The sequence below is a fragment of the Schistocerca serialis genome, chromosome 1, assembly GCF_023864345.2.
Source record: "Schistocerca serialis cubense isolate TAMUIC-IGC-003099 chromosome 1, iqSchSeri2.2, whole genome shotgun sequence".
In the NCBI taxonomy this organism is placed as follows: Eukaryota; Metazoa; Arthropoda; class Insecta; order Orthoptera; family Acrididae; genus Schistocerca; species Schistocerca serialis.
Genome location: NC_064638.1, coordinates 1,267,202,026 through 1,267,219,203, shown reverse-complemented (window position 1 = coordinate 1,267,219,203; position 17,178 = coordinate 1,267,202,026). Strand labels below are relative to the sequence as shown.

The window sequence follows — 17,178 nt, the reverse complement described above, 5'->3', positions numbered from 1 at the left end:
AACGGGCGGTGAGACAAGTACAAAATTAAAGCGCATGTTGTTGACGTTTCTGAAGCACAAATGGACTAACCTCTTGCTTATTTGTACTGTTAGTCTCATCAAACACAATTCTGTGAGGATTCCAGTATATTGTGTATCCCAGTATCTCTCCATTCCAGGTATCCGCCAGTGGTGCCTGTAAGATTTCTATTTGATCATTCATCGTCACAGGTGACCCTCCTTAGCATGCTAATAAAAAGTAATTGAATAATAAACAATGTTTATAGATTTTGATCTAGATTATGTTAAAATTAGAAAATATAGATCAATATAGTGTCTTCACGACGACGGCGTAATACTGTGTTTCAGTGGCAAAAAGTACGTAAAGAGAAGAAAAATGTATGGTAATAAGGGCAATGAATTTAGCTGTGCATTCTGAATTATTATGTGAAAGTAGTTCAGATTGGAACATTAAACACAGTGTGTCATGTCAAATGTACAGAACCAAGGAATCCAATGTCGAAAGCTACGAGTGGAAAAAGGGTCACAAGCAGCATGGGGGCTTGTTAAATTTCTACCACCTCGTTCATGATTGATATGTTGTTGTTGTTGTGGTCTTCAGTCTTGAGACTGGTTTGATGCAGCTCTCCATGCCGCTCTATCCTGTGCAAGCCTCTTCATCTCCCAGTACCTACTGCAGCCTACATCCTTCTGAATCTGCTTAGTGTATTCATCTCTTGGTCTCCGTCTGAGATTTTTACCCTCCACGCTGCCCTCCAATACTAAATTGGTGATCCCTCGATGCCTCAGAACATTCCTACCAACCGATCCCTTCTTCTAGTCAAGTTGTGCCAATGGCTCCTCTTCTCCCCAATTCTATTTAATACCTCCTCATTAGTTATGTGATCTACCCATACAATCTTCAGCATTCTTCTGTAGCACCACACTTCGAAAGCTTCTATTCTTGTCTAAACTATTTATCGTCCACGTTTCACTTCCATACATGGCTACACTCCATACAAATACTTTTAGAAACGACTTCCTGACATTTAAATCTATACTCGCTGTTAACAAATTTCTCTTCTTCAGAAACGCTTTCCTTGCCATTGCCAGTCTACATTTTATATCTTCTCTACTTCGACCATCATCAGCTATTTTGCTCCCCAAATAGCAAAAGTCATTTACTACTTTAAGTGTCTCATTTCCTAATCTAATTCCCTCAGCTTCATCCGACTTAATTCGACTACATTCCATTATCCTCGTTTTTAATTCGACTAAGTTCCATTGTTGTCGTTTTGCTTTTGTTGATGATGATTGATATAAGCTACTTAAAAAAAAGAAGATCATCATTTTCGTGTTCTGTGACTCGCGCGTGAGCACTTTCACCTGTAATCAGAGTCTTAGACCTTTATTACATTTTCGAAATCGCAATTAGTGCATTAGCAATTTTTTATTTTTACTTATTTATCTCAGAGAGCTTTCTCTTTCTGTGCCAACGTAATCAAAATATCTGCTACAGAATAGCATTATTAACGTTTTAAAACTAAATTCTAAAATCATCCTGTTATAGGAAGAGCTGTTGTAGTCGTCGTACCGAATAATTTTCACATAAATTCTACAGCTGTCAAACCATATTTTATCTTCGTCATCAGATTTGAAACTTCCTAGTGGATTAAAATTGTATATCAGATATGGTCTCGAATCCGGATATTTGACGTTAATAGGCACATTGTTACCGGCTGAGAAATCCAGGCACGACTCGCGATCCTCCCGCCACCCATCCCCACCCCCATCACCCCCCCCCTCATAATTTCAGTTCTGTAGCTACAAGTCTTCTACGTTCCAAGCTTCACAGCAGCGCTCCACATACCTTTTAGGATAAGCACTTCAGGACAAAGGTTCTGATCTGCACACTCCTCTGCTGACGGAAAGATTAATTCTGAATATATAAGTTGTTAAAATACAGTTTTCCCTTGAACTTTGTCCTTAATAGTGTCATACTCCATGTTGTTTCCTTTTGTCCTTCGTAGAAAACGCCTTCCTAATAATCTGTAAGCATGTGATACATTCTTAAATAACCGCTTTTCCCCCCTCTTTTTCTGCCTCAATGATTCTCCTTTTGCAAACTGTTCTTCCTTAGATTTGTCCAACTAGGTTCGCTCTCCTCTATATGAAATGTGTCGGGAGAGTCTTTATTTCCTCTACTCTTTGGGACACTTCGTCATTCATCTTCCACATACCTCACATATTTGTTAAATGATGTTGACATATTTCCACCGAGACTGCAATTTTATTACGACATCTTTTTGGTAATCTCATCATCAATAGGTACATTGCTTGCAGTGTGCTTGTAGATTTCTTGGTTTACTTATGAAATAGGCTGTAGAAGCCCACAATAGTGGCTTGTAAAAGAAGTGACGAAAAGGTCTTAATAAAATTACAACCTCGGAGGAAAAATGCCACCTTCGTTTAAGTCATTGCTACCGCTTCTGTCCACCCATTTAGATATCTCCTTACTTCTCCATAGCCAGATTTCACAGCTTTCTTAATATTTTTCCTCTTCCTTCTTTAATTGACAAGTTTCTTAGCCAAATGGAACTACACTCCAGCTAAAGTATTTTGTAAATCTCTTGTGTTGATCAATTGTTGTTGTTATTGTTGTGAGGAATCTCTGTGTTTTCGTAAATGCTTCCATTTAATCTGTTATCCTGTGTCTTCCATGTGCATAAAGCGTTCTTCCTAAGTAAGTGATGTACTTTAGTTATTGGAGTTTTGTTTTTGCTGGTCTTCCTAACTTTCTTATTTACTCTACTTGCGCCTTTTTAATACTGTGTTGTTATTATTTCATTCTTCATTTCCTGGAGGTATTTTTCACTTTCTGCTAGGACTGTTTGATCATCTGCATATTTAATACTTTCGATCCCTCTCCATCCGCTTTTACTCTGGATATAATATTTGAGACTTCATACACAAGTCTATCATCTTAAATGTCAGACAAATATTTGGTAAACTCCAAGCGCCGTTTGACCTGCCGTACTTTTAACGACCTCATTAGCTGCCAGAGGCCTGACGAGCGATTTAATTTTATGTCTCTACCTTCTAAAGAGAGAAAAAGTGAAAGCAATCTTCAAACTCCCGTCAAAAATCCGCCTCTAACGAGTTTTGTAAGAGGTATAAGAACACATCGGGCTTACAGATTACTCTGTGAGTGCGGACAGTCTTACGTGAGACAAAAAGTGTGCGCAGTGTGGAACGGGTTAGGAATGAGCATGAGAGGCTGCTGTCGGATAAGCTGCGTCAAAAGGCCTGCTATAGCTGAGAATGCTATGGAAAACGGACACCGAATCTAGTTTGACGATAGCACCGTCTTTGTTCGCAGTGATAGCTTTCGGGACAGCTTAATTAAAGATGCCACTCAAATAAAAATCACAGAGAACAATCGTTCATAGAGACAGTGGTCTACGACTTAGTGCGACATGGGATGCAGACTGAGGCTGCAAAATCGAAGGCGAAGTCAACGTTTGCCCACGTATGGCGATACTGTGGAGAACCATGACGTCATAGGCGACAGCTAGAGGATGTAAGGGCGCCCATCAACACTCACTCCAGTTAACAGTGTTAAAGGAGAACTTTATAGAAAGCCTATGGCGTCATAACTACTTGACACAGCTGGAAGCCCGAGAACATTTCACTAAGTAATTTCACGGATTCCAGTCTTACTCAGTTACAGCAGACATCAGGTTTGAGTAATCAGTTAGTAGCCACTGTGTCTAAAACTTTTCTGGGAATCTACATTTTATGACTGACTTTCTGTCATCAAGTTACTATCAAGACTTCCGTGTAGTAAACAATAATGAAAATAAGAACTCCATCGCGAATTATAACAAAAAAACCTTTCGAAATTATGGCACTACATTCTAAACTCTAGAGAAAATATTTATTACAAGTAGTTAGAGGGTGATCGCGTTAAATTGTGAACTATCATTATTGTTGTACTAGCAGGTACCTCTTATTGCTAGAACAGTAATTACTGGCACTCTTTTTAAGGTGCTGATGCAAGAGAAAATGCTTTTAATTAACAGCAGATGGACATACCTTCCATGTCACAAGAAGCTCATCAGGGTCGATGTTTACCGCGCGCACATCCTGGGGGGTCCCCGTTGGAGCTGTTATTAGATTGATTGCTTCGTTATTTGTGGTGACAAAGTAACAAAGTTAACTATGTACAAAGAGAATCTACGTTATTTTCAAACTGAATATTTTTACTGCCTTGTCATTACCTTCTTCTTGCGTCTTTACAGTAAGTGGATCTGTGAAGATGCTGGCCTCAATAGCATTAACTGCAAGGATCCTGATGTGGTAGGTAGTGGCTGGATGCAGGTCTGTTATCATAGCACTCTTTTTCGAGTCAATTCTGCAACATTCAAAATTATTTTTTTATCTAAAATAATAAGTGTGAGCAATGACAAATGTCGAGTGCTATTGCTGTAGCTGATTAAATTAATTGTATTGTTTGTAACATAATTTATAAAATAATGAATTTAACGTATAGGAAAGGAAAGCATTGTTACATGAAACGCATAACCAAACTGTTCCTCTAACTGGTAATTTCAGTCTCAGGAATTAATTAACCGACAGGCTCAAATTGGTGCTATAGTCTAACACGTCATTCACAATAATAATTATCTCTCTAAAGTCATTATATATAACTGAATGAAATCACACTACTAAAATACACATATATCCACCATCACATAGTTGCATCTCATCAGAGCACTGAAAATAATGGTAAAATAATGTAGCTGTTTTAGGGTCTACATATATCACAGATCGGAGTATAAATTGTATTATACAAATAAATTTTGTAAAAGTTGCACTTCGGCTGCGTAGAATGTACGCTTGAAATCACAAAAAATGTCAGACAAAGCCCGGTATAGCAATAATGCATCAAACTATTTTCCAGATTACCTTGAAACACGCGGAAGCGGAATTATTACTTCAAATATTACGTAAAAAATTTCTTTATTCTACATACTTTTCAAGATGAAACAAAACTTTTCTGCAAATAAAATAATTATTGGGTATGTATTTATTCCACAAAGTAAAATAACTCTTCCCTTTTATGTGTAAATTTAACTATCCATGTGAAAAATTAAAAAAAAGAACGAAGATTTTAATCCACGACGTATTTGCTATCATCGCTGCTCCAGTACTCCAGCTGACAATCGTAAATCGCTCAAACATGATGTCAGTTGAGTTCGATTTCAATTGAAAACTAAGACCTAGTGACCTAAATCATATGTGGACACGTTTAGAGACATCAAACTACTTACGTTCCTTGTAAGACCCACTTACGGCAACATCATTCTGGAGTAACTTATTATGTTAAATATCCCTCGCATGTGGAGGCAGTATTCTGCTTCATTGACTGACAGTTTAATGCTGCAAGTTACATTTGTCGTCACTCCAGTCGTTCTATTATAATCACTCGCAGTACACGATTCAAGGTAAGGTACCTGAAGAACCTAGCACTAGGTGCAGCCACTTTATTCATGAGCCATGGCTCGGCGTCAAAAGGCTAATTGTGACCCGTAATTGCTCTTATGGAAGAAGGGCATTCGACGGTGTCAGATTCTGAGATGCGGTATGGTTTTCCTGTTGGCGCTGCGCAGTAACGGGAAAAACTTGAAAACACTTCATGGCAAAATCTTTGTACAATGGTGAGCAAAGTTCATGGATGAAAGTAACTTTGCATGATGTGTCACAGCCAACAAACGTAGCTCGATGAAACTTGGATCATGTAAAGAAAGAAATGCTGCGGTGTAGTACAGATGGTAAATGAAAGAAATACGCTATATGAAGAATAGAAATGATACTTTTATTCAAAGATAATACACTACTGGCCATTAAAATTGCTACACCACGAAGATGACGTGCTACAGACGCGAAATTTAACCGACAGGAAGAAGATGCTGTGATATCCAAAGGATTAGCTTTTCAGAGCATTCACATAAGGTTGGCGCCGGCGGCGACACCTACAACGAGCTGACATGAGGAAAGTTTCCAACCGATTTCTCATACACAAACAGCAGTTGACCGGTGTTGCCTGGTGAAACGTTGTTGTGATGCCTCGTGTAAGGAGGAGAAATACGTGCCATCACGTTTCCGACTTTGATAAAGGTCGGATTGTAGCGTATCGTGATTGCGGTTTATCGTATCGCGACATTGCTGCTCGCGTTGGCCGAGATCCAATGACTGTTAGCAGAATATGGAATCGGTGTGTTCAGGAGGGTAATACGGAACGCCGTGCTGGATCCCAACGGCCTGGTATCACTAGCAGTCGAGATGACAGGCATGTTATCCACATGGCTGTAACGGATCGTGCAACCACGTTTCGATCCCTGAGTCAAAAGATGGGGACGTTTGCAAGACAACACCATCTGCACGAACGGTTCGACGACGTTTGCAGCAGCGTGGACTATCAGCTCGGAGACCATGGCTGCGGTTACCCTTGACGCTGTATCACAGACAGGAACGCCTGCGATGGTGTACTCAACGACCAACCTGGGTGCACGAATGGCAAAACGTCATTTTTTCGGATGAATCCAGGTTCTGCTTACAGCATCATGATGGTCGAATCCGTGTTTGGCGACATCGCGATGAACGCACAATGGAAGCGTGTATTCGTCATCGCCATATTGGCGTATCACCCGGCGTGATGGTATCGGGTGCCACTGGTTACACGTGTCGGTCACCTCTTGTTCGCATTGACGGCACTTTGAACAGTGGACGTTACATTTCAGATGTGTTACGACCCGTGGCTCTACCCTTCATTCGATCCCTGCGAAACCCTACATTTCAGCAGGATAATGCACGACTGCATGTTGCAGGTCCTGTACGGGTCTTTCTGGATACAGAAAATGTTCGACTGCTGCCCTGGCCAGCACATTCTCCAGATCTCTCGCCAACTGAAAACGTCTGGTCAATAGTGGCCGAGCAACTGGCTCGTCACGATACGCCAGTCACTACTCTTGAAGAACTGTGGTATCGGGTTGAAGCTGCATGGGCAGCTATACCTGTACGCGCCATCCCAGCTCTGCTTGACTCAATGCCCAGACGTATCGAGGCCGTTATTACGGCCAGACGTGGTTGTTCTGCGTACTGATTTCTCAGGATCTATGCACCTAAATTTCATGAAAATGTAATCACATGTCAATTCTACTATAATATATTTGTCCAATGAACACCCGTTTGTCATCTGCATTTCTTCTTGGTGTAGCAATATTAATGGCCAGTACTGTAATTACACTGATCTTATCTCAATTTGTGATGGTCCTCTGCACATTAGAAACGGAATGACGTGGTTCGTAATTGAGTGTGTGATCTCCACGGACGGCAAAGCGCTCCCATGCTGGCCAAAAGGTTGGTAAGGAGTTGTGTTGGTAGCGCTTGACAAATGCTGATGGTGCATGTAATTGTGCTGCATCGCGCCTCCCACACGTGCTCCATGGGATTTAAATGGGGGGAACGAGGAGACCTGTCCATTCGCCGAATATCCGTTCATGGGAAAAGCTCCTCCAATTGCACTGTTCGATTGCATTGTCATCCATAAAAATGAACTCAGGGTCGAATGCACCAATGAAAAGACGGCGAACATGGGGAAGGGGTACAGTGTCACAATAACGGTGTCGGGCTAGTGTACTGAAAGATTTGGAGGTCACTACGCCGATGCAACACTATGCCTCTTAAACCGTAACACCTCGACCACCAAAACGATTGTGTTCCCTGTACTGAATGGGCCCTCATATGGCGAGAGGTTGGAGCGCGTAATGCACATGGGGACACCATTATTACGAGGGCAGTTCAATAAGTAATGCAACACATTTTTTTTCTGAAACACGGGTTGTTTTATTCAGCGTTGAAATACACCAGGTTATTCCCCAATCTTTTAGCTACACAACACTATTTTTCAACGTAATCTCCATTCAATGCTACGGCCTTACGCCACCTTGAAATGAGGGCCTGTATGCCTGCACGGTACCATTCCACTGGTCGATGTCGGAGCCAACGTCGTACTGCATCAATAACTTCTTCATCATCCGCGTAGTGACTCCCACGGATTGCGTCCTTCATTGGGCCAAACATATGGAAATCCGACGGTGCGAGATCGGGGCTGTAGGGTGCATGAGGAAGAACAGTCCACTGAAGTTTTGTGAGCTCCTCTCAGGTGCGAAGACTTGTGTGAGGTCTTGCGTTGTCGTGAAGAAGGAGAAGTTCGTTCAGATTTTTGTGCCTACGAACACGCTGAAGTCGTTTCTTCAATTTCTGAAGAGTAGCACAATACATTTCAGAGTTGATCTTTTGACCATGGGGAAGGACATCGAACAGAATAATCCCTTCAGCGTCCCAGAAGACTGTAACCATGACTACCGGCTGAGGGTATGGCATTAAACTTTTTCTTGGTAGGGGAGTGGGTGTGGCGCCACTCCATTGATTGCCGTTTTGTTTCAGGTTCGAAGTGATGAACCCATGTTTCATCGCCTGTAACAATCTTTGAGAAGAAATTGTCACCCTCAGCCACATGACGAGCAAGCAATTCCGCACAGATGGTTCTCCTTTGCTCTTTATGGCGTTCGGTTAGACAACGAGGGACCCAGCGAGAACAAACCTTTGAATATCCCAACTGGTGAACAATTGTGACAGCACTACCAACAGAGATGTCAAGTTGAGCACTGAGTTGTTTGATGGTGATCCGTCGATCATCTCGAACGAGTGTGTTCGCACGCTCCGCCATTGCAGGAGTCACAGCTGTGCACGGCCGGCCCGCACGCGGGAGATCAGACAGTCTTGCTTGACCTTGCGGCGATGATGACACACGCTTTGCCCAACGACTCACCGTTCTTTTGTCCACTGCCAGATCACCGTAGACATTCTGCAAGCGCCTATGAATATCTGAGATGCCCTGGTTTTCCGCCAAAATAAACTCGATCACTGCCCGTTGTTTGCAACGCACATCCGTTACAGACGCCATTTTAACAGCTCCGTACAGCGCTGCCACCTGTCGGAAGTCAATGAAACTATACGAGACGAAGCGGGAATGTTTGAAAATATTCCACAAGAAATTTCCGGTTTTTTCAACCAAAATTGGCCGAGAAAAAAAATGTGTTGCATTACTTATTGAACTGCCCTCGTATTTCTGCTGCTTTTGATAACTGACTCTAGTGAGACTGAAAGATTTTATTAATGCTTCGAGAAAATTGATTGTTTCTTTAACGAGCCTTTTTAACTTTAACTGTGTGTGGGTTAACTAATAGTTTATGAATAGTTAATGTCCGCCCCCGGTAGCTGAGTGGTCAGCGCGACAGAATGTCAATCCTAACGGTCCGGGTTCGATTCCCGTCTGGGTCGGAGATTTCCTCCACTCAGGGACTGGGTGTTGTGTTGTCCTAATCATCATCATTTCATCCCCATCGATGCGCAAGTCGCCGAAATGGCGTCAAATCGAATTGCACCCGGCGAACGGTCTACCCGACGGGAGGCCCTAGTCACACGACATTTACATGAATAGTTAATACGCTCCGGCACTTTATATTGTACACGTTTGCAATAACAATTGTGTAGGTTAGAGTCATTGCTAACATGCTCCTAAATAATGAAAATTGAGATGCCGACGTATTCTCATATAGCTTTATACATAGAACATTATTCACGAAACAGTTATTCACATTTGGCACAAGATCCTTGAAAAAACCGGTGTTAAACTTCATGGTTAGTCTCAAATGTCTCATGATCCGCGGGATCTTGTGAGTTTGTCCCGTACCTAATCTTGACCAATCAGCGATTAGCTCACTCGGCGCCATTTTATTGTGTAGTTTTAAATATCGATGCCAGTGAAGTGTGTTTTCTGTTGTGTTCAGTTATTTTGGGGAATGTAATTCAATACAGTGGTTGGAATAAAACTGATTTGAGACACAAGTCATGGAAGAAAACGTTTCATCCGTTGGAGAAAGAGGAAGGCCAAGGAAACGTTCACAGCATCCAGAAATGCGGAAAAGTCAGGAAGCCAAACGAATGAGGTTAGAATATCCTGTTTTCTTCATTGTTATCAAATTAAAGTGATTCTTGTTATTGACTTGATTTGTTCCTCCACGTAAGAATGTATAGCACTCTTTCTTTGGAACTTAACAGTGAGGAATCGCAAATTCAATATTTTAAGTCCATTTCTGAAAAATAAACAGAACCTCAGAGTGTAGTTTGTTCTATCATTATAGGTACAAACCTTCAGTGCTGCCCCAGTATCCGACATGTCATCGCCGTGGAGGAGCATTTAATTGCTATTCACCTTCTATGTACGATATAAAAAATTTTCATGATCTGCATATCGAGTCGCAACACGATAGTTCCCGCGAAACCAACATCATCCAAACACCTCAGTACCAAAACTCACAGGATCCAAAATGGGGATTGTCAAAACTTACATCTTCCAAAGCTCATTAACAAAACTCACATGATCCATAATATAACCTTAAATAATTGTAATTTCTCAATAAGCAAACATAATCTGAAATATACATAATGATTTATAGCCATTGTTCTTGCACATACTGATGTCAATATATGGGACATGCACACGACGCATGTAAAACACGTTTTTAGTCATTTGTGAAAATTTATGTTTTTGGAGCATGTGAGTTATGTTTCTAACCTACTCAATTGATTGAGAAAAACTGGTTGCACTTGAATCGTAAGTATACACGAAGCTTCACTGCATGTATGTTATTATCGTCAGTTTATTTGAGTCTGCTTCCACATAATTTATATATTTGTGTTAATTTTTTTGTCCGCTTCCGTATCTGGGTGGTCAGCGTAGATGAATACGACTCGGAGGATCCCGGTACTCCCACGGATTTTTCCTTGGTGCGAAGATTGGAGCAGAGTTCCCTCAGACTCGCCACGGCATTGTAAGAGCTACTCGAATGGGAAGTAGCCGCTCGAAGGTCTGCAAAGCCGACGACAGCCGGGTGAGCGGTGTGCTGCTCCCACAACCCTCCATACCACTTCCAAATGACGCCATTGGCGAAGAAGACATGGCGATCGGTCGGTCGCGATTGACCCATTTGTAGCCACAGCGGCAGAGCTTTGTTTTGCTTTTATTGTGTTCATCATTAATGAACAAATAATCAATTAATCAAAACTCAGACAATTGTTGTTGCCTACAATTATTGATCCTAAGGGATGTGGCACAATTATTTATTAACAATCAGTTTTATTTATGTTTGATTCGGAAACTGTAGGATCGCTTGTGTAACCTACACAGTCTGTTCAAAAGTATCCGGATACACCTATGTAATGCAGAATTGACCAGTAGATGTCACGAGAGGCAAAACTGGAAATTTGTGGTAAGTTCCTATGGGACCATACTGCTGAGGTCATCGGTGCCTAGGCTTACACTCTGCTTAACCTAAATTAAACTAACTTAAACTAAGGACAACACACACACACACACACACACACACACACACACACACACACACACACACACACACCCATGCACGAGGGAGGACTCGGGGGGAGCCGCGCGAACCGTGACAAGACGCCCAAGACCGTGCGGCTACCCCGCGCGGGTCACGCGAGGCGTCACCCCAGTTGTAAAAGGAGATGGGGGAAATTGTGCAGTAATAGCAGAATGAGTCAATCGGGAGAAATCAGTGACTTCGAACTTGTACTGGTCATTGGATGTCACCCAACTAACAATTCCATCTCGGACATTTCAAACCCTCTGGAACAGCCCAAGCTGACTGTTGGTAATGTGGCTGTGAACAGGACAGGCGAATAAATAAAGTACAGATAAAGTAAGACCAGAGACCGTAAAGCATTGCGGAGGGTCGATGTAAAAATCAGCAGAAGGCATTTCTCATGAGCTCTAAATTACTACCAGAAGTCCATATAGCACAGTAACTGTGTGAAAGGGGTTAATAAAAATGGGGTATAATGGTCGAGCAACTCCTTATAAGCCAGAAATTTCTGTACTCATTGAAAAGCGACGCTTGATGTTACGTAAAGGCTGACACCACGGGACAACTGATGCTTGAAAACTAGTGTTTTGGAGCGGTGATTGTCGCTATACCCCATGGTGAATCGATGTAAGGTTTTTGGATCGGCGAATGCCTGGAGAAGATTACCTGCCATCATATTCGGTGCCAATATTAAAGTTCGAAAGAGATGGTGTTACGGTGTGTGTTGTTTGTCGTGGTTAGTGTGTGGTCCCCTTATTGTGATTAACGAAACGCTAAATGTGGAAGGATATGAAGACATTTTGCATCGTCATGTGCTGCGTGCAGCAGAGGAAAAGTTCGGAGACGCTGACTGTATTAGAGTGACAATGCATTATGTCGTATTGTAACTTTCACGGCCGGAATTGTCACAATTAATAAAAGATCCCGGTCTAATATGCCGTGCTCGAAGGGATTTCACTTTAAAATCCTACGTTTCGCCTCCATCTGCGGAGGACATATTCAAGGGGGTTCGTAGCTTTGTTAAATGCCCGGGGCACACCCTGGCTCTCTACTGACTAGCCTGGAATATTTGATTAATTGTGAATGTATTTTGTCAGCATCTGCAAGGCAATGGTTTGTGGACAATAAGATTCGTGAAATGGGCTGGCCTGCTCAGAGTCCAAACCTGAACCTAATGGAACGGACCCTTGTGTTCAACATCACTACCTTCTCTGGTTTCGCTCTTGAAGAAGAGTGAAACGCTATTCCTCCACAGAGTTGAGGCAGGCATAAAGGCGAAGAGCGGACACACCACATTTTAATGTCCACTAAGCGTTATCCATGTACTTTTGATCCGATAGTGTACTTAGTATTATATAGCGTAACTGTAGGGTACAAATGTTACGGTGTGCGACTCACCCCTGTGGCAGATAAAAGCAAACGTCAGTTAAGGTCATACATTTGCCCAGTCACTGCAAGTAGGTAATGCGTCCCTTTTTCTGGCTGAGCGTTCCTCTATACCCTGTCAAAAGGAAACAGATTACACCAGAAGAGTGCAATTTCGGGGCATATACGACTGGTGTTAGGATTGGCAGTTGACAATGAACACCAATAGATGAAACGTATTATGTATAAATAGCCGATGAGAGTCACTGATGTTTGGTAACGCTAGTGGAAGCAAAGGAAGGAAGGAAGGTTGGGTTAACGTCCCGTCGACATAGAGATCATTAGAGATGGAGTAAAAGCTCGGAATGTGTCAAGGAGAGGAACGAAATCGGCCGTACCCTTTCAAAAGAACCATCCCGGCATCTGCCTGGAGCGATTTTGGGAAATCACGGGAAACCTACCTCTGGATGGCCCTATGCGGTTTTGAACCGTCGTCCTACCGAATGCGGGTGCAGTGTGCTAACTACTGCATCACCTCTATCGGTCAGGCTACTGGAGACAAACGGAAATGGTTACAGCTGCAGAATACCTAGGAATTATCGTTCAGGGGGACGTAGTTATGACCACATAAAACAAATTCTAGGAATAGCACACGCCAGCTGACATTTTTTTGGAAGAATCTTAAGAAAATGTAAGTCACCCACAAAAGAAAGAAATTGAGGCGTAGCGCCATATAACGATCCTGCCTTGGAGGTGGTTAATTGAGAGATGTATCTCAGAGCTGGATAGTGACAGATGGTGACGCGAGACTGGACGCGCACGTAGTTTATGTGTCGGCCGATAGAGGACAATATTGGATAGGGGGACTGTGATTTTAGTTTCGATTGTGCCCACTAGAGTGCACTTAAGTAATAGAATGTTTTTCATAAACTGTTCTAGTATTTTCATAAAGTGTTATTATGTCTTTTTGTGTATGTAACATGTTATAAATGTGTTTTAGCAATATGAATGATGCGTGAGTGTGATTTAAGGTTAATATGAAGATAATTGTTTAACGAGTTGTGTAGTGGGATTTAGAGTGGGAACATTTCGAAGAACTATTTATTTATTTATTTATTTATTGATTTATTTAACCTGGCAAGATTAGGGCCATCAGGGCCTCTCTTACATCTAACCAGGCATTCTACTTATTTTACATTCATATGTTTTAGTAGGCATGTTAATCTACATCTAGTACAAAAAGTGAAATAAACAATTTGAAAGGTACACCTGGAAAAATACATACATATAGAGTTTATATTCTTAGGTCACAAGTACTGTTATAAGTAGACATTATTGAAGAGACAGATTTTAGATAGGAGTGCTGGCAGCAGGGAGTATGAGGGAGACTCATGGTGAAGGGAGGAGAAGAATAGAGACATGATGAAACATAATTAAGGAAATATAAAGGAAAAGAAGATTTCGTGGCTAATAGAGATAGATGAAGAGGAAGGCATCTCAGGAGCAAGATAGGAGACGCTAGCTTTGCTATTTGACAGATGAGGGGATTGTCCTTGTACATTAATTTTGTGGAGAACTTTGTGAGGGTGATAGTAGGAAATGCTTCAACTTCTTCTTAAAAGCAGCAGGAGATCGAATTTTGCGCAAGGTAAGGGGCAGTTTGTTCCAGAGGCGGACAGCGGCAACTGAGAAGGAGTTTGCAAAAGTTTTTGTTTTGTGAGTGGGCACAGTTAGGATACCAAATAAGAGTGACCTCGTGTTTCGATTATGATGACATGACAGGTTTTTAATCTCTGAAGCAAGGTACTGGGGTGCTTGCGCGACGAGGAGTCGGTGGAGTAGACATAGAGTGTGGTAGTCACGCAATTTGTCCGGCCGCAGCCACCCTAGCTCGGAGTATGAAGCACTAACATGATCATATCGGCGAATGTTGCAGGTGTAACGCACACAGGCATTCATGGTTAGCTCTAGCCGACTTTTGTTTTCACTACTCATGCCTTGTTGAATCACATCACAATAGTGGAGGTTCGGTAGAACGAGTGCTTGCACGAGCTGGCGTTTCAAGTCCTGTGGAAATATGTTCCGAAACTTTTTGAGAGCATAGAGACAAGCAGACATCTTTCGGCACACTGCGACTGTATTCTCCGCCCAGTTGAGATGCTCATCCAAAATTACACCCAAGTTCTTCACTGTTTTCTAATATGGTATTGGAGTACCGTCGAGCGGAATAGGAGGTAGCCATTCGCGGAAATCTGAACTTATTAATTTCTGATGGGCTATTAAGATTACTTGCGTCCTTTTTGCATTTAGTTTAAGCCCCAGGTTTTTCGCCCATGTCACTACTAAAGACAGATCATCATTCATCTGAGCGATTGCAGTGTTTACATTTTCAGGTCTGACGCTTAGGTAGAGCTGGAGGTCGTCGGCATAGAAATGATATTTACAGGACAGAACCGACGAAATATCGTTGACATATAAAGAAAACAAAAGTGGTCCTAAGACTGATCCTTGTGGCACTCCCTAGGAAACATGTTTCCAGGAAGATTTTTCATTTACGCAGACAACACATTGCTGTCTGTCTTTTAAGTAGCTTTCAAACCATCTCATTGCACTATCAGAGAAATTAAGCTGTTGCATTTTTCTGAGCAATATGTCAAAGTTAACAGTGTCAAAAGCTTTGCTGAAGTCCAGTAGCGTCAATAGTGTTGCCTTTCGATTGTCGATGGCATATTTCAGGTCATCAGTTACTTTAATTAGAGCAGTGTTTGTGCTGTGATGTTTACGGAAACCGGATTGAAATTTGTCATATAGGCTGAATTCATCCAAGTGTTCAGTGATTTGGTCATGAACAATATATTCAAGTGCTTTGGAAACAGCAGGCAGTATGCTAATTGGTCGGTAATCACTAGGCAGTTGCGGGTTTTCGATCTTAGGGATGGGTCGAATTAGGCTTCTTTTCCATGCAGTGGGATATATTCCGTTCACGAGGGAAAAATTAAATATGTCAGTTAAGACAGGTACTAAGATATCGGCAACATTCTTAATCATGGTTATACCGATACTATCGTTGCCTATTGCATCAGAAGAGATTCTCATTATTGCTTTTCTTGCCGTATTTGTTGTTACATGTTTTAGATGGAAGGTATCGTTGTTAGTTATCCTGTTTGGGGATTCTTGTGGACGGTAATTATCAGCTGTGCTGGTATTCAGAGGTGCAGAGAAGAATTCATTTAATTCGTTAGCTGACACATGAAAAGTAGTTTCCGATTTTGCCTTTCCGACCCCCAAGCTACGGAGATTCTTCCATAGAGTCGGGGGCGTCTGATCGCTGCATACAAGGGAGCGAGCGTGCCTGATTTTAGCATTGCGAATGCATTGTTTCACTCTGTTCCGTAGCTTTCTATATTCTTCGAAACGCTCGGGTTTCGGATCTGCCTTGAAACGCCTGTGGGCAGCATCCCTATTAGTCATCATTTGACGTAATTCAGCTGTCAGCCATGGAGCAGGAGATTTTCTTACACGGATTGTGCGCACAGGTGCATGTTTGTTATAGAGGGCAGTGAGTTTATCACCAAGTTCATTGATTTTGCCGTCGATTGTGGTTTCTGATTATTTGATGCCATGAGATTTCTGAGCAATCGGCTGTTAGAGCGTCAAGGTCAATACGTTTCATGTTCCTACAAGTTATGTAACGCGATTTGATCCTTGGGGGCTGCAAAGAGTAGGCCAGGAATATTACATCATGTGCTGAGAGGCCAGGGGCCGATGTTTGACCAACATCTCTTACTTTGTCAGTCTGTTTCGTTGCGATTACGTCTATAAGAGTATGACTGTGCGCCGTATGGTGTGTAGGTTGTAATGGAAGAATGTTCATGCTATTGCAACTAAACAGTCTTCTTAGGTTTATTGCGGAGGGAGTGTATCTTAGCAGGTCTATGTTCAAGTCACCCATTACGATGACATGTTCGTATTGACACTGAAGTGAATGTAATTCCGACTGGAAGGAACTCATTGAGGATATTTTTGGCGGTTTGTACACGACGCCAGTCAAGAATTTCCGACTTTGTATATTTATTTCAATGAACATGAATTCAGCCTCTTTTTCTTCAGCAGGATTTGACGTACATAAGACTTTCGCTTTGAGATCTGTTTGTATATACGCGCCGACCCCGCCACCTCGGTTTTTTGATCTGTCTGGCCTAAGAAATGTGTACCCTGGGAGATGAAAAGATGCAGAGGATATGTGTGGTTTCAACCACGTTTCGGATAAGAGGATTGCGTGGTAGTTTAGTTGGTTGAAGAGGAGGCTAAGTTCTTC

General features: G+C 42.1%; 1 protein-coding gene across 1 annotated transcript in view; it reads right to left on the bottom strand.

The window, feature by feature from the left end:
- LOC126456830 (Down syndrome cell adhesion molecule-like protein Dscam2) overlaps positions 1 to 17,178 on the bottom strand; it is a 416,068-nt gene that overhangs the window by 126,990 nt on the left and 271,900 nt on the right. The window contains exons 19-22 of the mRNA XM_050092636.1: positions 6,077 to 6,085; positions 4,260 to 4,375; positions 4,075 to 4,145; positions 71 to 175 (exon numbers count right to left, since the gene is read on the bottom strand). Coding sequence (XP_049948593.1) covers positions 71 to 175; positions 4,075 to 4,145; positions 4,260 to 4,375; positions 6,077 to 6,085 — 301 coding nt within the window. The remainder of the gene's footprint in view (positions 1 to 70; positions 176 to 4,074; positions 4,146 to 4,259; positions 4,376 to 6,076; positions 6,086 to 17,178) is intronic.